The sequence below is a fragment of the Simochromis diagramma genome, unplaced genomic scaffold, assembly GCF_900408965.1.
Source record: "Simochromis diagramma unplaced genomic scaffold, fSimDia1.1 OVJJ01000026.1, whole genome shotgun sequence".
Classification (NCBI taxonomy): Eukaryota; Metazoa; Chordata; class Actinopteri; order Cichliformes; family Cichlidae; genus Simochromis; species Simochromis diagramma.
In genome coordinates, this window is record NW_024386985.1 from 5068179 (window position 1) to 5092812 (window position 24634).

At 40.6% G+C, this 24634-nt stretch overlaps 2 protein-coding genes and 1 non-coding gene across 3 annotated transcripts in view; 1 reads left to right on the forward strand and 2 right to left on the reverse strand.

Annotated features, from left to right (window-relative positions):
* The first annotated feature begins 11512 nt into the window (after positions 1-11512).
* On the forward strand, positions 11513-14355 carry LOC120738889 (E3 SUMO-protein ligase ZBED1-like). Its single transcript, XM_040040460.1, has 3 exons — positions 11513-12862; positions 13039-13291; positions 13457-14355. Exons 1-3 carry the CDS (start codon positions 11745-11747, stop codon positions 13871-13873), a joined length of 1788 nt encoding a protein of 595 aa, XP_039896394.1. The 5' UTR covers positions 11513-11744; the 3' UTR covers positions 13874-14355.
* A 709-nt stretch (positions 14356-15064) lies between these two features.
* LOC120738991 lies at positions 15065-15173 on the reverse strand. Its single transcript, XR_005697087.1, has one exon. It is a non-coding gene; the product is annotated as a U6 spliceosomal RNA (small nuclear RNA).
* A 2020-nt stretch (positions 15174-17193) lies between these two features.
* Positions 17194-24634, reverse strand: part of oca2 (oculocutaneous albinism II) — a 56381-nt gene continuing 48940 nt past the window's right edge. Inside the window, exon 24 of the mRNA XM_040040468.1 lies at positions 17194-18022. Coding sequence (XP_039896402.1) covers positions 17935-18022 — 88 coding nt within the window. The 3' untranslated portion in view covers positions 17194-17934. The remainder of the gene's footprint in view (positions 18023-24634) is intronic.

Consider the following 24634-nt stretch of genomic DNA (forward strand, 5'->3'; position numbering starts at 1 on the left):
AATGCAGCCGACAAATGCGCCCTCCTTCTCCCCAGATTTCAACGATGGGCCGGGTGTATCTTTTGTGGCCCCACCTATCCCAGAATTCATAGCATGGACAAGCTAAGTTTTAATAGTTTTAATATTACTCTTTCTGGGTCACAAAATAAACTTTTAAGATATTTTCAGGCGAGGATGTAGCCGTGTAAACTTCAAATATCTGCTCGATTTATCAAGATATCACATATTTGCAAAAGTGCTCCGACGTTTTCGGAGACGTCTGTTACCCACCAGCTTCATAGGTGACCGGGAGGTCAAGGCTCACTAGAGGCGGCGAGAACAGTGAACTCTCAGAACATCATTTTCAAACCCCCTGCGGTCTTTCACTACTCAGGTTAAACATGACATATAAGTCACTTAGATAACTTAAAAATGTTATTGGTTGGCTTTTTTCAGTTTATTTGATTTTGATTTTGAGTAAATCAGTTTGGGTGAGATTACAGCTGAATAAACGTCAAACAGAAAACTGATTAAACAAGTGTGAGATGATCGAGAATTTACGCCATTGTCCTGTTATATTTTAGTTAGCAAGGAGCAGACAGCTGAGCTTATTAAACTCCACCGAGACAGCTGGTGATACAAATATGAAGGCTAGACTATCCAGTTTCACAGCAGTTCACTGTGAAACATCACTTCCGGTTTTCTCAGTCTTTCTCAGCCCACGTAGACCGCGAAGGCCGGGTTCTCCGAAGGATGCGGCGTCTGAATTTGGACACAGCTAATATGCTGACACAATACCAAAAGCTAGCTTTCACAGCAACGGCGGTTGACTGGAAAAAAAAAAAAAGATGCGTAAGAGTCACATGTGTCACTAAATTTGTAGACTTTTGTAGATGGTGATTACCAAACAAAAATTAAAGCCGAAATAAAGTTATGTTATGAGATATAAGAAAAAGAAGTGCACAACTCATAAAGGAATCAATTTCTCATTCACCACATGTGAAGGAAGCCATAAAGATCCATATGTGCACGCTGAAAAACATTCTGCATATAGAATGAACTGAAGCTCTACAAAGAGTATTGAAAGCACATGCTAGAGCCCTTACAGTAGCATCATGAATCATTGTGCAGCTTGTTCATAACACAATGCATTATTGAAAGCTAATAATAGCTTAAAGTACACCTTTATCCACGCACTGCATTATTTGTCATTCTTTCAAATGGGACAGGTTTTTCACACAAATGACAGCTAAAAACTCCTCATCGTCAGTAAATGTTAATCTAACATGAAAGTAAATCACACATGAAAGTACATACATAGCACACCGTGCAGGTTTACTTCCCATATTAATTAAAAGGAAAGCCCTTCTATGAGGTCAGTCATGGGCGATCAAAGAGGGAAGTGTTTAATTTGGTCTATATCGTATTACTTTGTCTTGTAAGAGGGGATCAGGGTTTTTTAAAATAGCCTTTAACGTGAATCCTCTTAAGCTCCCTCACTCCACTCTTAATTACAGAGGGCAGAGCATGTTTAATCCCTTCTTGATGAGGAGGAGCATTAGCTGTGGATAGAGGAGACTTTTTTAGAAATCAAATGAATTTCCCCATTGAATCCGTTTAATTAATTAGTTCATACCGGCAGAGAAACGATAATGTCACAAGTAACCCAAATACAACAAGATCAGCAAACGGGCAGCAAACAAGATATGAGCAAATGTTATAAAGTTAATAAAATAAAAGTAAACTTATTGTGTGTTTATTGTGAATTTTTCTTATGAAACATTTGTGAATATCTTTGTCACAAAGTAGTACATTTAAACTTAAACTGATGAGCATAGTCATTTCAAGAATGCAGTCTGGTGATGAGAAGTTACAGTAGTCCAACTGTGAATGAGAAATAATTTTGTAGTGGTTTTGAGTATTTTAAAATGGCTGTGATTAGGTTGGGTTAACTGAAGGCAGCTGTATAATCACACTCATTACTTCTGTGCAGATATACCCCAGACTCGAGATGATTAGGAATAAAAATGTTCAGTGAACAGTTTGCTTCTATTGTGTGATCGTATTTATAAGATGCAGAATATCTGTTTCTCTATTTTCTGTCTCTCTGCGCAAGCTAGGGTCTACATGTACCATATGCTACAGCCTAAGGGCAGAGTTGTAGTTCAGGGCACTGGGTTTGAGAGGACAACTGCTGTTGCCTGCTGAAGTTGTCAGCATGTGGAGTGTAGCTCATTTGTGGCATAGCTGCCATTTCCCTTGGACTGTGTGTGTTTTTATCCCTTTTATGTGAGGAATATTGTAGCTGGACTTGTTTCCCATTTCTCTCCATGATTTGATTCATTATAATTTAGCATTTGTACCGGTTGTCATCTTTTGCCCATGGCTGAGAGAGTTGGTCAGACCTAGATCTGTGTGGGAGATGAAGACTCCTCGTTGTTTACGTGAACACACTGGAATTAATCAGATAACTACAAGCATATTTCCTTTAATAATGGTGTTCTGGCCTCTGTAGTAAAATGTTGTGAGCATCATGAGTGGAGTGCTCATTATGCTCACAATAATGAGCATAATGAGCACTGAGTTCTAGCAGGACAAGAACAGAGATGAATTCACAAGATACTTTGTAACCTTCACTGGTGCTTGTTTCTCTAGTATGATGAGCTCTAACTCCTGACTGAAACTCTTCAAATAAACAAAAGAAAGGTATTCAGAGGAATCATTCACCATAGACTGGGGATGAACTAGTGAGGCACTACTTTAAAGTACAGAAAAAAAGATATGGAAATTCAGCTTGGAAAATTGTGGTGAAATAACTGGAAAAGAAAAACGTGTCCTGTGTTAAGGAAAGATTTTTTTATTTATTTATTTTTAAACATGTTTACGAGCTTAATTGGAGTGACAAATTGTTTTGTGTATTAGTTGAAGTTCTGATAAAACTGGTATGACACTCAGGCTTGAGACACAAATGATCTGATAGACGACCAAATAAAGAATATAATTATATACACACAGGATGGTAGTGAAGACGCCTGGGCAACAACAGACAGCTAAATCAAATCTCTTAAGAGGACATGGGAAGTAAAACTAAAAGTAAGACACAAATGACTATCAAAACACGTCAGAGAGTAAAACAAAAAATGCATAATGGAGAGTAAGACTTGCCAACAAGATACAAGATGATAATTAAGAACTTTGGAATAAACAATGCCAAACAGAAACTAGAAGACAAGAGAAACAAAGACTTACCAGACGCTACTATTAAAAATAAATAGTGCTGTCAGCATTAATCTCGTTAAAATGACGTTAAGGCCATAACCGCATTAACGCGGATCGCCCCGTGCAATGGGCTGCACGATGCTAACGCTTTAAAGAGCTAACCACGCTAACACGTTGACACTGTGCACGGGGCGATCTGCATTAACTCGCTAACAGAGATTTGCCGCGTTAATGCGATTATGGTGTTAACGTCATTTTGACAGCACTAAAATACATAATTTTTTTTTAAAAACTACAAAATAATAAGTTCAACATCAACACTCAGATTGTAATTGTAACTGAAAATGCTAAATACTAAAGAATTTAAAGTTCACGAAACGCAAAACTTTGAGTTTCAAAACCAGGGCCATTGCATGCTGGTACCCTTTGGTACGCTGATGCCTAAATAACTACATTTCAGCAAAGCTAGCTAATATTAGCTTTCCAATATTTAGGCTGTAATGACTTCTTTTATCATTTTGCTGCATCCTGCTGTGTGAGCAAACATTACTGATGTGAAGACTAATAGAATTAGTTGTTTATCTAATCCCATCATTTCTAGATCCACGAATTGAAAATGTCACGCTTGGTTAATGTGAATCCTTTCATTTTTATAACATAAGCTGTATTTGACTTTAACAGCCTACTTCTCTTTTTGTATGTGTGCGTTTTCTGTTTTTTTTTTTTTTACAGTTACAAATGTCACTTGTACATAATCAAATAAGTGTGTGATTTCTACATTTAATATCTGGTGCAGTAATTGTGCTTTTAAATTGTTTTTGTTGTTGGGGTTTTTTCCACAGTGGAAAAATTGATTTGTCATAAAAAGAGAAATCCTTTCCGCAGAGACTGGGAAAACTGTTCCACCAGGGCTCCACTCATAATATTCATATTAATGTACTGCAGTGGGTGGAAAAAAATGAATCTATTTGCATTTCTTTTTGCCAGATACATGAAAACATGTCTAAAATCTGTGCTATACTTGACTGGTCTCCCAGCGAGACATCCCAGTGAGCGCAGTGAGACTGTGGAAGTGACAAATCAACTGTGCACACAATGCAGCAATTTTGATTCTACGCCTGTGCTTCAAGAGTTAAAATGTCGAGTGCAAAAATATTGTCGGGGCTTCAGTGAGCCTCTCTCTTTGGTCTTTAGACTTTGAGTAAAGTGTGACAGGAAGTAAATCCATCTCTGCTTGTGATGTGATCAACAGTAAATAATGTGCAGGAAGCCGAGGGAGACGCACAAAGTATATTTAACATGCTGATCACTGGGATCCATCAATCATCCAGCACAAAGACGAAAATAATCTCTGGATGGCTGGAAATGTTTGCAGAGTCAGGCCAGTATAGCGTGTGCACTAGTATCCATTGTTTACTGCCGCTGGTACAACCTGCTTTGTCGTCTCCATGAGCAAACTGTGTATTCTACCAGTGTGGCACAAGCAGCACACGTCATAGTGAAGAACCTGTCCAACCAGCGAGCTGGCACTGTTGTGCTGTAGATCTCTGGTGCATCTATTAATATATATTGCTTGCTTGATTGAAATTCAAGTCCCCGCTCACCCACATAGGGCTTTTGAGATACTCGGCTTATCTGTCTTCTCCTCAGGTTGATGTTGGGTGGAGCAATTACGGGGATTAAGCAAGGTCAAAAAGTTTGTGCAAGACTGATAAAGGCTTAATAAGTGCATCAAAACTGAGAGTATTGAAAGAAATGTGAACAGACACACCCTCCAGTCAGAAAGGCAAAAGAAATGGGGCAAAATAAGTGAAAACACCTGTTTGGGTGGAGTTTGGAGCAACATGAGTAAAGAATCACCTGTGTGACATTAAGGGAATTAAAAATAGGTTTGTACTGCAAGTCAGTACAAAGCACATTAGGACCACTTTAGCTAAAAAACAAAACAAAAACAACAAAACTGTTATCCTCTCTGCAAGGACAGTAGGAGGGTCTGAAGTTAGAGTCAGCATTAGAAGACTCATTTTATTGTTCTATAAGCATTAATATGTAATCATAATAGAGCATCTACTTTAGACATTAAATATTTAAACATTTTAAACATAATTTAATGAATTACTGGAATTAAAAAGAGGGAATGTTGTCTCCAGGAAGTTTAACTGGTTTATAGTGGCAAGGTAGAGTGGGTTGTGTTCAAGTTAAGGAACACGGGTGCAGATTTCCAGTTAACGTTGATTTATTCAGCTGTGGTTATCAGCAGCTTTATCACAGCCACACATGGTATATGGGTGGCACGTTTAAGGAGTGTCAGTATTGACATGGTGATTTCAAAAATGTAGGACATATCAAACTTCTACAAAGAAAAGTCTATAAATGGATGAAACATACCACTATACACAAGTGATTGTGTGCTTTAATGATAGAGTTGTACCATTGATAAGTCTGTTAACCCACACAGTTTACCTTTCAGGCAGCTTTTTTTCCCACCTTCAGATATGTCAGACTTTTTTCATGTACCAGCTCTTTTCCAGTTTTATTGGCCAAAATATTTAAAGTGCACACTTTTAAAACCGCTGCTCTTTTTACTGTACTACTTTGCTTCTTTGTCTGCAGCTGCTGCACTGCTCTCAGTGTGTATTAATGTATAATCTGTTTAGATTGGTTCCCCCATGGTAGCTGTAGTTTATAGCTGTGTCCCAGCTGTGTAGGCTGCATCCTTCGGAGGCCGCATTTGAAGGCAATCACAGCCAGGCCACGAAGGCTGTCCCAATTCGTCGACTCTTTCAAATGTGGCCGACAAATGCGTCCTTCATTTCCCCGAATTTGAAGGATGGGTCGGGTGTGTCCTTCATGGCCCACCATATCCCAGAATTCATAGCACGGCCCCAGCCAATTCCAGTTTCCAACAATGGTGGCCGCTACTAAGTTTTAATATTACTCTTATTAATCTTTCTGGGTCACAAAATAAACCTTTAACATATTTTCAGGCACGAAAGTAGCTGTCTAAACTTCAAATATCTGCTTGGCTTATCAAGACATCGCATATTTGCAAAAGTGCTGACGTTTTCGGAGATGTCTGTTACCCACCCGCTCGATAGCTATCCGGGGTGAGAACAGCAAACTCCCAGCTTCATCGTTTTCAGACCCCCGCGGTCTTTCGCTACTCAGGTTAAACATGATATACAAGTCACTCGGATGACTTAAAAATGTAATTGTTTGGCTTTTTTCGGTGTTTTATTTGCTCCGGAGTAAATTGGTTTGGCTGAGATCAAAGTTATTAGATTATTAGATTAGATTAAATAAAACTTTATTAATCCATCGGGTGGGTTCCTCCAGGATTTTCACACAGCTGAATAAACGTCAAACAGAAAACTGATTAAACAGAAGTGTGAGACAGTCGAGTATTTATGCCAGTGTCCTGTTATATTTTAGATGGCAAGGAGCAGACGGCCGAGTTTATTTAACTCCACCGAGACAGCGGTGACGCAAATCTGAAGGCTAGACTGTCACATTTCACAGTCTCGCACTTCCAGCTTTCTTGGTCTTCGAAGGACCCGGGCCACGTAGACCGTGAAGGCCGGATCCTCCGAAGGATGCGTCATAGGTTTTGGGACCCAGCTTATTTTTCCTGTATAAAATCAGCCACTCTGTTGCCAGTAATTCTGATTGGTCAGATCTCACCGGCTCCACCCTTCTCATGTGAAAGTGCAGGGAACCCCCTGGGCTAACTTAGCAACCAGCTTTGTGCGCCCACTTAACCTGATTGGTGAAGTTAGGGTAAGTGAATCAACTGTTTTCAGCTGTGAATTTCTTAACGTTGGTACTGCCTTTTTCTTGTAAATTTGTTGTTTTGTTTTGTTTTTTTTACCTTCAGTAACCCTGATACACTGCTGTATATCACAGAGGTACATTTGCTTGTCCATACAAAATAAATAGGGTCAAGAACTCGATAACAAAGTTCTTATTGGACTAACATGATGTATGATAACTGGGAGGTTAATAGCTCCTTTTCTTGCATTCATCATTGCTGGGTTAGTGAAAGATGGCAGCAGCTTCCACTCTTCTAACTCCTCCATTAGCTTGTTAGCTTAGCATAGTTCATCTCATGTTTCGCATTTGTCAGCAAAGCATTTCTCAGTGTCACTCTGACAGAGTATGTCTGCTTTAAACTTGAGTAATGCATAGCTAAAAAAAAAAAAAAAAGTATTTCACAATGGGTTGGAAACACACAGACAATCCCAAGAAAAAGAAGGTATGAAAAGGTGAACAGGGCTGATATTTTCATGAGCATCACAAACTGCTACGGTTTTGTTATCAGAATGTTATCTGTTCAGTCCATTAACATATGGGAAGCCCAGGAGAACCAGATGAATATTTTATTTTATCTGGTACACTCAGGCAGGCTGCCTGACTCAGCCTGCTCGGCTGGAGAAAGGCCCAAAAATGCAGAACTCTGTGGAAACCTCCTGAAACATGGCAGACATTTCTCAGCGTATGCATCAGTGAGCAGCTCTGATAGGAAGTCATCCTGATCTTTGAATGTCATCTCCAGGTCTCCTTAACGCAGCCATGCTCTGTCTAATCAAAGGAGCTTTTACATCTGAATGTTGTTCAGGCAAAACAGGAAGGATCATGGTTGTGCGTCACTTCTGAGCGTTTAAAGGTGAGCACATTACATCCAGGGAGGAAAACTAAGAGAGCAAAGGCCATGAATTCTCACAGTAGTTGTCTGATAACAATAGTTTAAAAATTGTCAGTTTATTGTAATACTCTCTTTGGATTTCTGGAAAATATTATTGGGGTCAGTGACCACAATAAATATGCTTCAACTGTCATTGAGAATGACCAAACTGAACACCAGATAAGTGGCTCACAGAAGAGCTGGATTAGCTCCAGCTCTAACAAAATGTCAGCAGTTATGCAAAACAGCAAAGCAAACAACAGAAAAAGTGTCTCCGTGTCAGCCAGGATGCAAGCCTCTGCAGCTGTGTCAGCCTAATTGGACAAATGTTGTCAGAGACCTCAGTCATTAAAAGAAAAATTAAATGTTTGTCGGTGCTGAAGAAAAATCTTTGTTTTGTGTATGACCTATGAAGCTTAATTCTGTAATAAAACAGTCAAAAAGTCCAAACAGGACTAAGAAACAGAGATTATAAACACCCAGAGGGCTTATTGCAAAATGAGAAATGGATAATTAAAAAGCACATGTAAAATTAAACTAGTAACACTGATGAGATCAGAAGGGGAAAAAGCAGGAAGTAAAACAAAAACAAGATGCATGAGGAAACTAATGTAGCACCCAACTCAAGTAGCTCTGGATTAACCCTCGGTTAAGATGGTGATAGTACTCTGAGCGGGGCCCTGGGTACGTTACTTATTTTATTGGTAAACAGGAGAAACAATAGCTAACCAGTTTTAACCTTTGTACTTAGAAATCTTAATGTTGGCGGTGCCTCCACTTAGTGAAAATAAGGAGTTCTGTCTAATCTTCACTAAGAATAATGAATTTATCTAACATGTTAAACCTCTCTTTTACCTTTTTATTAACCCTTATCACTTATAAACTCTGTAAATCATAAATATGACACAACACAAAACTTTAAATTCAAAATGTAAGATTTAGTCAAAACAAAGTATGATTTAAATAAAAAAAAAAAACATATTACAAGTTCTGAAATGTTTCCTTACAATTCAATTGGATGGTTTTTTCCTCTTCACAATTCACAGTCAATGTTTTAGAAACAACACATTTATCCTTTTAAGTTCAGTTCAAATTTGTAACCTTTTAGAGCTCATTTACTGAAACCGTTGCAGGCCTGATCGTTGCTCGGGCTCGTTGGGCCAGAAAAAAAAAAAAAACACACAAATGGCCGCTTCGCTTGATAAACAAGCAGAAAACAAAACGCACGTGCTCGTGGCTACTCACAAATCCTTCGGGCTAAGTGCGAGGACAAGCTGAGGGGCAGGCTCGGTTTGTGACCATGCGGCCTCCACTCGGCAACGTGGTTGGAATTAGCGGCATACATGGGCTGCTGAGCACACTGGGACAAACCCACGGAAATCCTATCCACAGCAGAAGGGTCCAGAGAATTCCTCTCGGTCCATCATCACAGGGCAAAACAGTCCATAACAGGAACGTAGACTCTGCATCCACGGCTATTGTTTTGACTATTCTCCCGTTAGCTCTGGTACACAACCTCCTCCGGTAACGTGCTGCTGCCGCCGACTCTCACTAGCTTAGTTTTTCTTTTCTTCGCCTCACTTAGATCCCGCCTTCCTTACGTCTGATTGGACAATAGGTTTACATCAACCAATGGGATAAAAACAAATACAAGATTGACAACCCAAAATGAGCTTGTAAAACAACTTGAAGCAAATACAAAGTTTTCCTTGTTTTACATTAGATAACAAACCTTTGGGTTTCTTGTAACTTTAACTCCATGAACACTTAAATTATAATTGACTTCTATTTATTGTGATTTTAAACACGTTTTTAATGCATTTGAACTCTTGTTTTGTTTTTTAAACACATATGAAATATTTACAATAAAGTTTTTACATGACAATATTTATATCCTTTTAACCTGTAGTGTCTAAAAGAGATATTTGAGACCAGGCTACACCCTCCCCGTCTAAAATATTTAGATGTCCTCATCTAACGCAGGATTTTAGACTTGGGCTCACAGTAATGCCTTGGGTGTTTAGAGTGTTTTACATGATGGTTTTTATCTCTGGTGCTACTGAGGTTCAACTGTATAACCATGCCTTGGTGTACAATAGTCACAGGTTCCTCAGACTGCGTTCCAGGTTTGTCATAGGTCAAACGGATTACTGGTTTCACCTCTCGCTTCGACTTTCGGGTTTTAGGTCTTGCGGGAGACCTCAACTCCACTTCGGTGTCTGCAGCCGTATCACTGGTATCTCCTTCCACATTTGATGGCTGACATTCCTCTTCATGAGAACTTTCAGAAGGTCCTTCCTCCAATTCCGGTTCACTCTCAGATGAGGGGGAATTATCAGAGGGAAGAGATTCTGTGTTAGGTCTGTCTGACCTGAATTCATGTCTCTGAATATGGTCACTGGTAATGGTGGGGTACTGGTAGACATACTCATTCTCAGATTCGGAGTCTGGCAAGACATCAGATAATCGATCTTCTTGGTCCTGTATCTGACGTCTGTTGGCATGACGTCTTCTAGTAACTGGTGTTCTTACTCTTTCAGGTGAAACTGAGTTATCTGCGATTCTGACAAGATAACCGATTGGTAGCAGATGGTCTCTGTGTAGAGTTTTGACACCTCCAGATCCTTGTTCCGGTTTTACCTTGTACACAGGTAGGTTTGGTAGCTGTGTGATGACAATGTAAGGTATTGACTTCTATCGGTCTTGCAGTTTGTGTTTACCAGTAAGGCCAACGTTTCTTATCAGAACTCTGTCTCCCTCTTGTAAAGGTTGGTCTCATACTCTTTGGTCATAACGTGACTTGTTCCTCAAATGGTTCTTTGTTGCATTCTCGGTAGCTAGATGGTATGCTTGTTTGAGTTCTTTCCTCATTTTGTCGACGTACTGCAGGTGAGTCATCTCCACGTCATCTTCAAGAACAGCACCAAAGCAAATGTCAATGGGTAATCTGGCATTACGTCCAAACATTAGATAGTATGGAGAATATCCAGTAGACTCATTCTTTGAGAAGTTATAGGCATGTACTAACTGGCTGTAGTTGATAGCTTATAAAGGTCTTGATGTTTCTGGCCATCCACTTCAAATTACCGTCTTCACCACCTGGCATTTCATCTCCTGTTCGTACTACACCCCAGAGAGTGGTTGAAGTGCTGTCATGAGTCGTGGTACAATTACCCGTGGTGGACAGAGGAGGGTCTGTGGGGAAAGTAAGTCAGAAGATAGTGGATTGGGTGAGAAGGGTGTAAAGACCCAGGGTGAAGAAGAGGATGTGACTTACTTGCAAAAATGGAAGTCAGAGGATTGTGGATTGGATGAAAAGAGTGTGGAGACCCACCATAAAGAAGAGGAGGAAAGTTTCTCAAAGAAAGGAAAGTCAGAGGACAGTCGACTGGGTGAGAACAGTGTGAAGACCCAGCGTGAAGAAGAGGAGGTGAGTTCCTTCCAAAAAGCAAAGTCAGAGGATAGTGGATCAGTTGAGAGGGGATCGTTGCACACAGATGGTGCACAGAGCAGGAACCCACAGTGACTTCTCTCTGAGGCCCAAAAAAGATGCCAGAAGACATGGGTGTCACAGTTCCAACGGATGATCAGGACATCCAGTTGCCACGTCTGGACAGATGTTCAAAGTAGGGGTGTCAAATTATCGCGTTAATTGCGATTAATTAATTACAATGCTATTTAGCGCGTTATGTTTTTTAATCTCGTTAATCTAATTTTTAATCTCTTGACGTCATTGATTTTGTATGAGAGTTGCTATGTTATAAAATCCGTTTTTATGTGCTGGGCTCCTTGTGCTTGACTTGTTGGGGGTGGAGTCACGTCGTGAGGTCAAGGTGAGAAGTGGTGATTAGCTTACAGTGTGGATATGGAGGCGCATCTGAGAGTTGTTGGCCCAATGAACGGGAAATTTGTATTTCATAAACGCCCCGACGGCACCATTGACAAAGGTAAAGTGGTCTGCCTAGAGTGTAAGAAGGAGTTTGCTTACCACCGAAGCAGCTCAAGTTTGGCCTATCACCTCAACGCAAAGCACCCAGCCGCGAGTGCAGCAACAGCTAGCAGTGAAGACGTTAGCAATATAGCAAGCCAGAGCAAAGCTTTTCGCCAAACAAAACTAGAGAATACCCCTCGTATGAGCAAGTCTGCGACCGACAGGCTGACTAATGTTATTGCCAAGTGGATAGCGATGAACTGTAGGCCGATAAATATAGTAGAGGACGAAGGATTGACAGAGGTGTTGCAAATTGCGTCCAATGACCCGTCATACAAGCCGCCGTGCAGGACTACAGTAACGACCAAAATCAGCAAAATGTACGACGGCGAAAAGAAAAACAAACTTGAGATTTTGGCGGAGGATTCTCCCAACTGTGTTGCTATAACCGGAGATCACTGGACCTCAGCTGGCAACCACAGCTATTTTGGGGTGACTGGACACTTTATTGATAGTGAGTGGAACCTCAACTCATTTGCACTGACCGTCATGAGAACAGAAACCAGGCACTTTGCTGATAAATGCGCCGAACAGTTCCTCAAGGTAGCAAATGACTGGGGTATTGAAAACAAGATATCCACCATTGGCACAGACAGCGCAGCAAACATGCTGGCTGCTATGAGAGCACTTCCATATGAGCACATCGCCTGCAATGCTCACATTCTCCAGAGGACCATCACGGTATGTCTCGATAGCAGTGGTTTTGTCGGTGTACTGGCAAAGTGCCGCAAGATTGTTGGTCATTTTAAACAAAGCCCTGCGAGTACCACAGAACTTAACCAACAACAAGTAGCACTCGGAAAGAAGAGCGATCAACTTATACAGGATGTACCCACCAGGTGGAACTCGACTCTCGCAATGGTCTCACGCCTCCTATGTAACCGAGAGGCTGTCCAGGCTACGTTGGACCAACAGAACCACAGGTTGGTCTTGCCAACCGAAGCTGAGTGGGCGAAACTGCAGAGGCTGGAGCTCCTGCTTGAACCATGCAAGTAAGTTCAAATAAACACCTTCCCATTTTAATTATATAAACTACTGTTACATGTGTAAAATCAAAATTAATGAACATAACAAGGAACTTTTAAGGACAATTAAATTGGGAATCAGTTACACTTTGATTTAAATGAATCCAGCTAGGTTTATTTAGCAAACCTCTCCACCTCTGCAGGTATGTGACAGAGCTGCTGGGTGGTGAGGCCTACGTCTCTTGCTCTGTAGTGCTGCCTGCTTTTCGCCATCTGTACCGTGTCATGGACATTACTGATGATGATCCTGCCTACGTGGTGAAGTTCAAGAATGCCTTCCAGAAGGATCTGGCAGCACGACGAGCTAATGGCAACGAGATATGGTTCGAGGTGGCCACAGCATTGGATCCACGGTTTAAGGATTTGAAATGTCTTCCAAGAGAAAAGAGGGAACAGGTAGGACAATAAGGTTAAGCTGGACTAATGAGTCCAATTCATTATCAAATCAAACTTTTATTTATTATATGGAACACAAAGTTCTTTACAAGATTAAATAAAATTTAAAAAAAGCACTTAGTTTTAATCACAATCATTCATTCATTCATTCATTCATTCATTCAGGTGTGGACCATTCTGGAGAATATGCTCCAGGCAGCAGAGCCCAGAAGAGCAGATAGTCTCCAGCCCTCCACAGAGGATGATGGACCAGCTCAGAAGAAGAGGAGGAGCGAACTCCTTCTGGGGTCTGACTCTGACTCAGAAGATGGAATTGAGTCTGGAGAGCTGCAGCGCTACAGAGCAGAACCCAGCATCAGTATTGATGACTGTCCCCTGCAGTGGTGGTATGCTCACTCAGGAGTCTATGAAAAGCTGTCAGTCCTAGCACAAAAGTACCTGGCCTCCCCAGCTACCTCTGTACCCTGTGAGAGACTCTTTAGCCTTGCAGGCCACATAGTGCAAAAGAAAAGGGCAGCCTTGCTTCCAGAAAATGTTACCAGGCTGGTGTGTCTTAGCGACTGGCTGAGGAAGAAGAAATGAGACACATGTGGTCAGCATAGCTGCTGTGTCATTTGTAGCCTACTAGAATAGATTGCTTGATGTTCAGCACTTTTTTTTTGTGATGGAAGAATACTTTGATGTGCTAACTTGCAGCACTGCAATGTCAGTTTTATTTTTCATTATCTGAAGCAGAGGAATTTCAGTGCTGTATTGCTCAGAAAAGAGCAACTCTGATGTGCTAACTTGCAGCACTTAATTTATTTGATTTTATTTGTATTTATTTTTCCACTTATTTTACAAAAGAATACAACAGTATGTAAATGGTTGCATCTGTTTAACGTTTGTTAAACAATAAATGACTTTATAAAGTCACTTTCTTTGTTATATATCAGTCTTTTGGTCTGCCACAATAAGTTGAGGGCTTTCCTCAGCTATTTTTAGGTGAGATTAAAAAAGAGATTAATTAGATCAATTAATTAAAAATCATAATTAATTAATCTCTATTTTTTTTAATCTCTTGACAGCACTAGTTCAAAGTGTCTATGCTTTTATCATTTCAATTTTGTGCTCGAAAAAAAAAAAAAAAAAAAAAAAAAAAAAAGCTTAAAGGCTGAGTCACAAAAAAAGTTCAAGACACCCTTGAAGGAAAAACAAAGTTCTTTATGTTTTTGCTAAATTTAAATCTGCTTTTAAAAAAAATGAAGGATTTGTTAGTATCTGTGTTCTAAATGTCAAACAAAATAAAGATATTTCAGTTAAAAAAAACAAAAAAAACATATTACAAGTTCTGAAAGTGTTTCCTTACAATTCAATTGGATGGTTTTTTCCTCTTCACAATTCACAGTCAATGTTTTAGAAACAACACATTTATCCAAGATATTCCCCTTTTAAGTTCAGTTCAAATTTGTAACCTTTTAGAGCTCATTTACTGAAACCGTTGCAGGCCTGATCGTTGCTCGGGCTCGTTGGGCCAGAAAAAACACACAAATGGCCGCTTCGCTTGATAAACAAGCAGAAAACAAAACGCACGTGCTCGTGGCTACTCACAAATCCTTCGGGCTAAGTGCGAGGACAAGCTGAGGGGCAGGCACACTGGGACAAACCCACGGAAATCCTATCCACAGCAGAAGGGTCCAGAGAATTCCTCTCGGTCCATCATCACAGGGCAAAACAGTCCATAACAGGAAAGTAGACTCTGCATCCACGGCTATTGTTTTGACTATTCTCCCGTTAGCTCTGGTACACAACTTTTCAAATTTGCGTGTCATCCTTGCGCAGGGGCCATGCTAATCTTCTCTGTATCGTATCCAATTTAGCGTATGCGCTTGCCGAAGCAAGCACACAACCTCCTCCGGTAACGTGCTGCTGCCGCCGACTCTCACTAGCTTAGTTTTTCTTTTCTTCGCCTCACTTAGATCCCGCCTTCCTTACGTCTGATTGGACAATAGGTTTACATCAACCAATGGGATAAAAACAAATACAAGATTGACAACCCAAAATGAGCTTGTAAAACAACTTGAAGCAAATACAAAGTTTTCCTTGTTTTACATTAGATAACAAACCTTTGGGTATCTTGTAACTTTAACTCCATGAACACTTAAATTATAATTGACTTCTATTTATTGTGATTTTAAACACGTTTTTAATGCATTTGAACTCTTGTTTTGTTTTTTAAACACATATGAAATATTTACAATAAAGTTCTTACATGACAATATTTATATCCTTTTAACCTGTAGTGTCTAAAATAGATATTTGAGACCAGGCTACACCAACTTTCAGAGTAAAACAGGAAGTAACCTTGTAACAGCGTTTGCCAGAAGTGTGAGATGAAGACCTAATGCCAACATGAAGACAGAGATGGGGGAACACAGAAGACGTGGGAGGAAAGCACTAAAAACTCAGTAGACATGACAGGGTGCAAAATTCAACCAAAAACAAGAGCTTGCTGGCTCAGAGATCCCCCTTTGGGATTCTGGATGTTTTGCAGTATCGATCACCTGAAGGAAGGTGTGAGTGCAGGTTGAAGCGCCTGGGAAGGGATACCAAGAGTCACCTCCACAAGGGACAAATTAGATGAATGAGGAACCTACGCGGGGATCACTTTTACAATTTTTTTTTCATCATCTGGCAACCACAACTCTCTGTTTAAAGGAAAAAAATCAGGGTGATCCACTGAGTAAATAGTGAAGTATTTCAGATCCTGGTAGATCTGCTGGCAGACGGGCTGTCATTGTCATCTCATGCTAAAACACTCTTGACAGCGTGTGACTGTGTGTGTCAGAGAGAGAGAGGTTTTAAAGTTTAGTGGAGATGAAAAAAGCAGGTTGAGCCTCCAGCTATAGATGACTAAATCCTGAAACACATTAAATACGTTAATGTATAATGATAGAGCTCTCTGAGGTCTTTAATTAACTACCCGTGATCCTGAGCACAGTTCGACAGGGGCAACAAAGTGGATGCTACATATTTCCAGTGACTCTAACCAGCTGAGGTGTCCCCCACTTCACGTTCCCCTGGGAGTAAAAAGTGTTAATATGGAACAGCAGTCCTACAGGAACTGCATGCTGTACATCGATCTGTGCTGCTGGAGTTTTGCTGGCCTGGAGCCTGACTCATTAAAGGAAAAACAAGAATCAGTTTTACTCTCTCACTGCTGGTAAACGGTGAAAGTAGAGCTGTGAATGTAGCTCGAGAGAGTCGGTCTAACTGAAGAGCCAGAAAGCATTTCCCACACAGAAACAAGAAACGCAGTTTGTTTTCTACTGTACCAAAACCCTTCCTCTTCTTCATTCAGCTGCTTCTTTTCAGGTGTCGCCACATCTGCACATCTGAGCATCTGCTTCTATCTCACCCTATCCCTAGCATCCTCCTCTGTCACACCAATCATCTGCATGTTCTCCTAACTACATCCACGAATCTTCACCCTCTCCTCTTTGTCTTCAGCAAACAGTAGCAGTTTGCGGTGGCACCCTGATCAACCAACGATTGATTAGGGAATCTCATTCTTCATGAGCTGCACGTTTGACTTGGCAAAGATTCTGTCCCGGATCCCATTTATCTGGGCTTGGGACCGACACTGGCTTGTGCAGGTTTTGGGCTTATCCAAGGAACTTCAGGGTTTACTCTGCTAAGTAGGTGGTTCACTTACCAGACTATATCGCCATAGTACCTTGTGGAGCTGGTTAGGTTCCAGATTAGGGATCAACAGTCAATCCTCTGGAAAATAGCATCACCATTCCTGGAAGGTCTTTTGACCTCTGGCTGCAGAATAGACGAGTCTAAAGTTTTTCAATAGTGGCTAAAGTCTGTGTTTCCCTGATGAGCATCTGTAATAAATATAAATTCTTACACGCAAGTTTATTCCTCGATTTATTTTTTCGTTCTCCTTTTGGCTGTTCAGGATGTTGGGCTGTACAATGCATACAGAAAAACAGATAAAGTAAGAAGATGCTGTTCAGTGCATTGAGAGCATTTACATGATGAATATGATTGCTGAAATAAATCAGTGAGTTTACATGTACACAATCCACTAGGTGGTATACAATGCTTCGACCACAGTCTACAACTGCTTTCTTGTCTCATCGGTTCTTTGCAGTTAAATTGATGCTGCCTTTGACACAAACCATTAGAAAATCCCTTTCACTGGATCTTGTTGTAAATATAAACAGAAGTTTGGTAAACCACTGGTGTAATGTTCGTGATTGGTTTTCTAAACAGGCCACTTTTTTCTTTTTTTGTTTCTTTTTTGTCTGTTTCCAAAAGAACGGACAGTCTGACATCAGCGAGCACACCTTCAAATGCTTACACTAGTTATTTTACCCTGTGAAGCCATAGCACCATGTACACCATAATGAACTGGTGACATTTTTGTTTCAGAAATTTCTTGCATTTTGGTCAAAGCTCAGATAAATCTGGTCCCTGATGGTCTACACTTTACTCAAAGACACCACTTTTCCGTGCTTTGAAAAATATGGCTGCAATGCTTCATATAATGCCGGTAAACTGAGCAGTCAGGTTACACATCACGTTACAGTGAACTCAGACTCTTGGAGGAGTGGTCACACAGTTTCTTTGGATCTCTGTGCAGCAGGTACAGTTCACATGTTCCATCCCAGTCCGATGTGCGTGGCGAGCAGGTAGCACATGCCGATCATGCATGTCATTATCATCATGGGGAATCCCAGCCTGTACAAAACAAGAGAAGAGCAAGTTAGTTGCAATGATCAGCACTTCAGTCAGGATTAGTGGAAAAAAAAGATTTACGGGCTGCAGTAACCTGCATGTGGGGGCCTGTCTCTGATCAGGGCATATACAGAAAGTCAGAAACAGCAATAAAGGAGGAGCAGGGGGACAGGTGGGTTGTCAAGTGGCTTGCAGATGTGCCCTAGATTAGCCATTTGAATTAACAGGATAGTAGGAATTGTCCTGAACTAGATCTATGCTTCACTTGTTTTCTTTTGTTGAGATAAATATAGTTAGCCACTCAGAAAAGTCACAGAGCTCAACCTCCACCAATATGACCATTTTAAGGAAAATTATTTGGAGTCTCACCAAATGCTCCCTCTGTCCACCAACTCTCGTGTAATTTGTCTCTTGCCTTGGAGAAGGAGCTGGTTGGCAGTGTTTTTGTAGTTGTTGTCATCATCTTAAAATGTATTCATTGTTCCCATCAGTGTGTGTCTTCTATTATTTTGCTATTGTTGCATGATTCAATGGAAGCTGTTAGTTTAGCAGGAACGTAAGCTCCAGTACACACAGAACAAGAAGTCAAGAAATGTTGTTTACTACTTTTATTATTTTCTACTATATACCTTTCACTCTTACTGAAGCAAACAGCAATTTGCTTCAATAAGTGTAAAGCATCGTGTAATGTCACATGAAGTCATAGCTTCCATTTATATTTATCCTGATTTATTCTCTCAAATTTCTCCTTTAAAAAATATATATTACCAAAAATGGCATTAAAAAAATCCTGGCACTAAAGCTAGGTTTGAAAAAGTAATAAAAGACCTTTATCTTACTGGGATTTTTCTTCTCTTTATTATCACCTCTCTTTGTGAGAGACATATTTTGACCTTTGGCAGCCACAGACAGTCCAACTCCTCATATAAAGAAAACCAAATTATTGCAAAATCCAGTCTTATTGATGTGTGACACTTTGCTGAGCTCCACAGCTAACTCTGTCTTCACTCAGCCTGCAGCACAGGGAGGTCAGAGCTGCACAGCCGCTCAGAGCCGTTAAAAATTCAGAGTCTTGATCAAGGACACATAAGCCTGCAGGTGAAGGCTTGTCTTCCTGCACGCTAAAGCTAGCAGATGCTCCGAGACATGCACATTGCGTACAACGGAACAATCTAAAAAGTCCTCGGCTGCATGCACACATCTCATTAGTCCAAAGTTGTTTATTGAAACAGAAATGGCTTCACATGGTGACATTTTTAAAGGCCAGCTTTCTTCTGAATGTAATGACTGAAATGTAGTCCCCTGGATGAAGCATTGGTGGTGACTGCTGCCATGTATGTTTCTGCTTCTCACCCCTGAATTAGTCTCCTTAATTAAAATGTGTCCTTAGATGACTCCTGAACTGCAGATGGCTCGTGTTTGGATGTCTACCATGTCCTATATGGACACATGGCAGCTCCGAGGGCCAGAGATCTGTTCATCCTCACTCTGTGCCACGGATCACTTTGGAGGACAAAAACTGCATGTATATTCAGCGTGCCAGCCATCAGTCTTCATCAAAGCAGAAAAGGACTAATTAAGACTAAAAAATAAGAGAACATATCATTAAAATATCATTGAGAGCAGATGTTGCTCTCACTCTGACAGACTGAAGAGAAAAAGTTTGGGCCAAATCAGCCTGGAAAAAAAACATAAACATACAGCTGCTATATTATCTGTGTTAATCTTTATATTAGGATTAAAGACAAAATGATGACAGTTCATTCAAATGCAATTATTATGATGATAAACATTATATTTGGCTTACGTGTGGTTTTATGTGTATAAAGCACACAGATGCTTATATGAAATGGCAAGGTTAACCGTGCAAGTCTGATTGTCAGTGAGACAAAAGGTTACCTGTCTCTTTGCTGTGTGTATTTTCAGTTAACCTGGACATGACCTCTTCTTAGAGGATCTCAAGGAACTGAGATGACCATTTGGGTTCAGAATGAGTATCTGATGATCACTGCAGCTGCCCACAACTTTGTTTTCTTTTTCATTTTCTTATGTTTAGCTGCCTTTACGGGTCACTACGGTAGTCATATATGGTTGTCTGCTGAAGGCCAAGGCTTTTAAAGTTCTCATCAGAGAATTATCTTCCTCTGATGATGCAACTCAGAGAGGTGACACTGACCTTCAGCAGCTCATCAACCAGTTTGCCCATGCCTGCAGTGAGTCTGGGCTGGCTATCAGCATCAAGAAAACCAACAAAATGACTGATTATTTTAGCTGTTTGGGTTCTGTCGTCGCCAGCAGCAGCCTATAGTATCATTTACTAGGCAAAAAGACAAACAAGAGAGTGCGGGAGATCAAAAGAATCACCTAGAACCATTTCACCTTCACTGCCTACAGCAAATAGTCGCTAACATAACTGTGCTTAAACAAGCCAGCTCTCAGAGCATGCTTCTCCACCTCCTGTCAGTGTCGATCGGAGCCTATCTCAATCGACACGAACATCAGGTGACCAGATGTCCCCCAGCATCTCAGCAGGTCCTGTTTGCAGATGGGAGCTGAACATCAGGGGAACGACACTAATCATCACAGTTTGGCGTCACAGTGCTGAAGGATTGAAGAAGGGCAAAACAAAAAAAGCTGCAACCAATAGCTAAAGGACAGGAGCCACAATAGCAACCAGAGACAACAAGCTTGAGCCCTTGATCCACACTTCAGCTATGTTTGCAGCACTTGCAAGGATCACATTACTGAACCACTGTTGATTCATGTTATATGATACTGCCAAAAAAAACCTACATTACTTCTATGATAGCATGTAGGTATTTCCACCACACATCTAGTGTGTGTGTGTTTGTGTGTGTGTGTGCGCACGTGTGAGTCAATGCAATATAAAGATTTGCCAGTTCATCTACTGATTGAAATGAGACAGCTACCATCTATTTCCTGTTCTGTTCAAAAGTGTCTGGATGCATTTCTCTCTACCGAGATGGGTTTTGTTTTTATCCTAAAAGGGTACATTTTGTCAATTTAAGCTTTTTTTTTTGTTTCTTTGTTTTATATGTCCTCTTATAAATACAATATGGGGTTATGATATTTGTAAATCATTGTGTTCTGTTTTTACCTGTTTTATACAGTGTCTCTACTTCGTAGGATCTGGGTTTATATGTGTAAGTGCCTGTGTGAAAACTGCAGTCAGTGTACCATGTCTGCTGTTCAAACTAAATTATGAGGTTTCCAGTGAATATGCTTGCAGAAATGGCAAATAAGTACTTGGACTGAAGAATATTAAGGCTTTATAGGCACTTCAGCACTTTCATGATTTTAAGACATTCTGCATTTTAAGTGTAACAAAAAAAACAGTTTCAAAGTTTCTCAACTGAGTCATAATGGTCATTGTCATTTTTGAGTGATTATCATTATTTACGCATCAGTAGCAAAAGTGGGGGAACTGTGAAGAAAAGATGAAAATAATATAAGATTTACTAAAAAGATTTTAGATAATATATATTAAGTTTAGAATTTATAATTTTCTTTTTTCTGATAATAAGTAAATAAGTAAAAGATCTACAGAAGAAAGCATCTTCTGTAGTACTGGTATCACATCTCTAAACTTTCAGTATGGTGAATGCCTTTTCTCTAGAAGGTGTAAGCATTTTGCAGTAGTAACATTCTTAGTTTCCTACCCAAACATTCTTCATTTTCATGCACCTGAAAGGAACTGTCTTTTTCTTTTCTTGTCTACCATCGCCAGACACTGCTAGTTACTGTGGTGACCTAATCAGATGAAAAGCACCACCTTCAAGACACTGAAAACTCTGACTTCAGGCTCAACATATTTCAATAACCTATTAGTCTGTTTTCCTATTGGCCCCCCAGCTCACCAGTGGTCCCTTCCAAGATTTAGATCACCATGTGGCGCTCTCAATCTTGGGGTTGAACTGCAGCTGCAGCTGCCAGAGTAGAGCCAGGGCCAAAGAAAATAGTTCCTTTTCAGTGCTCCATAGAATGCCTTTCACCTTATTTTCCATATATTAATAAAGAGTTTCCTAAGTCCAGTCCTTTCTCATCAATTTAGGTTTTTGCACATGACAGTTTGCAATCAAGCCGTGGTAGATCTGCTGCATGAAATTCTGTCCTGATTAAACAAAGACAAAAGCAGCCGATGATCTGTGTTGAATTTGTTGATTAAAATGGAAGCTCTCACAGGTTTTATTAGCAAGCCAAACACACAAAGCGTTTAGTGTAGCTGTCAATATGCACCCGACAGCTACTGGAAATAATATTGTGCAAAAAGATGCAAAGTGGTTAATGCTACCTATTTTGTGCAGAGGTCAGCATCCTCATATGTTGATGAACCACAGAGAAGGCATGGAATAGAACAGGTCTGTCAGTGCTCTGAAGCACCTCCAGACTGGACAGTAACGCAGCATTCAGCTGCACAGATGTAGGGCCATTTCAGCTTTGGTGTTTATATTGATTTGTAATGTGAGAATTCAGTTCTTTGACTACACTGCTCGGTTTCTGTTAATACCACATGCTTTTCATTTAAACTACACTATAATCACATATTGCTTGTGGGAAAAATGAGCCTGTCTGGCTGTTATCGCTGTCAGACAGCCTGAGGTCACCTCTGCATGAGTGAATCCTTTTCTACGGAGTAATACCTATTTCCCGATCACAGGCACATCATGAGGGGACACGGGGCACATGAAAAAGACACCACAATATACCACAGAGAGGAGCAGGGTTCACCTTGTCTAAAAATCCCCATCAAACCTTGTGATCTCACACAATGACTTAATTGCATATGATGGGAGCTCTTTGAAACTCCTGATGCAATCTCAAAGACTCTTTAGATAAACCAATGGGCCGCGCTTCTCTGACTGTGGAGGCTGTAGGACAGAGAGAGCAGCGCTGCTCCCCTGTGATAATGGTTGATCTGTTCTATTCAATGAGCACAAAAAGCACACTGGTGCAGTGTTTAAGCTGTGAAACGGTACACAAAAAAACCTCCAAAAATATGTATGAGCGTGATTGCAGTGTTTATTAGAAATAAAGCTAAAACACCTGCCTCTGTAGTGCAGAGGCTTATTGTTTTCTGTATAGATTTCCTGCAGGTGACTGTACATGAGCAACATGTGGTCCAAAAAAACAAGACACTCTGAAGCACCTTACATTGTCTAATGTCATTTGTTTTTGTGTCTCAAAACTGTAGCAATTTGCTACATTGATAGGCATTTACAAGTACATTTTGCAGTGGGTCTATTCTGGAGTGTAATGCATTACAAGCACCCGTGGCAGTTTCTATTCAGCCGACCAACATACAGAGCTGTTACTTTAGTGATGCACTTTAGGTTAATGGTTTGTGGAGAGGTGGATGATAAGGGCCTTGAGGCACGAAGGAAGCAACAGGGACCATGCTAACTGCTGAGCTATTCGAGGCTACTCATTTTCCTTTGTGATGGCTTATCAAAAAGGCATTTGTGCCCCCGTGGGCTCATCTGGCCCCTGAATTCATCCTCCTGATACAGCACTAGTCAATCCCAGCTGCCCAGACTTCGCTCCCCCTTGCCTGTCTCTCTGAACAGCAGTGACCCTTGCCACAGACATCCAATTACAGACAGTGCTTCAGCCAAGAGCAATGCTCCTGTCCAATAACTGTAAACACAGCTACAGCGGGAGAGAAGTAGAGATGACGGGTTGCAACTGTTCCCCTCCATTTCAATGAAATCCTTTGCAGACAGACGTCCCAGAGTCTTTTTAGTGCACTAAGAAATTTGTCAACGAGCTTTAACCAACTCTGACACATTTTCCACCAATTACTTCACTGGCTTTAGCGGCATGTCAGAGCCAACTGAGCAGGTAACGAAGGCTGAAAAAGTAATGGTGGAATTTTCTTAATGCCAAAGGTCACCTGAAGTTGTTCTTTTTCTTCTCAGCCACAGTCTCATTAGCTGTAAATAGGAATATCAATGAAGCAACCTGCTACAGATCAGATTACAATATTAAAACGTAGTAGTAACATAGTAACATATCCTGTAGCTTAGGTATGTGGGAAGTACAATACTTCTGCAAGTCTTTAGAATAAATTACAACTCACTGAAAACAACAAATTGAGCATAGCGTTAGTTGAGTTAGGCCACAAAGTCACAATCCTGACTGATCAGCTGAGCTGATTAGAGTGTGCCTTTCAAAGTGATGCTGTGCACAGTGTAGACTTAAGGACCCAAAATGCTGAACGCAGGAGGATTCCAACAGAAAGCTGATAGTAAAATCCACAAGGTAACAAAAAGTCCAAATACAAGAGAAAATAGACAGTGTAGACAGCAAGGCAAATACGAGGAGCCAGAGAATTTAAACAAAAGGTGAACAGGACAGCACAGAAGAAAACACACACACACACACACACACACACACACACACACACACACACACACACACACATAACAGTACAAAGAGGAAGTCTATTTATGGCCCTTGGTCTATTGATTGGAATGAGGGAAAATGGGCGAAAGAATTACAACGAGGTGAAGACACACAGGATAATCACTCAAGGGGAAGCAAAACCACACAGGGAATTGAAGAAAACTTTCACAGTAAAACAAGAGACCAGTACAT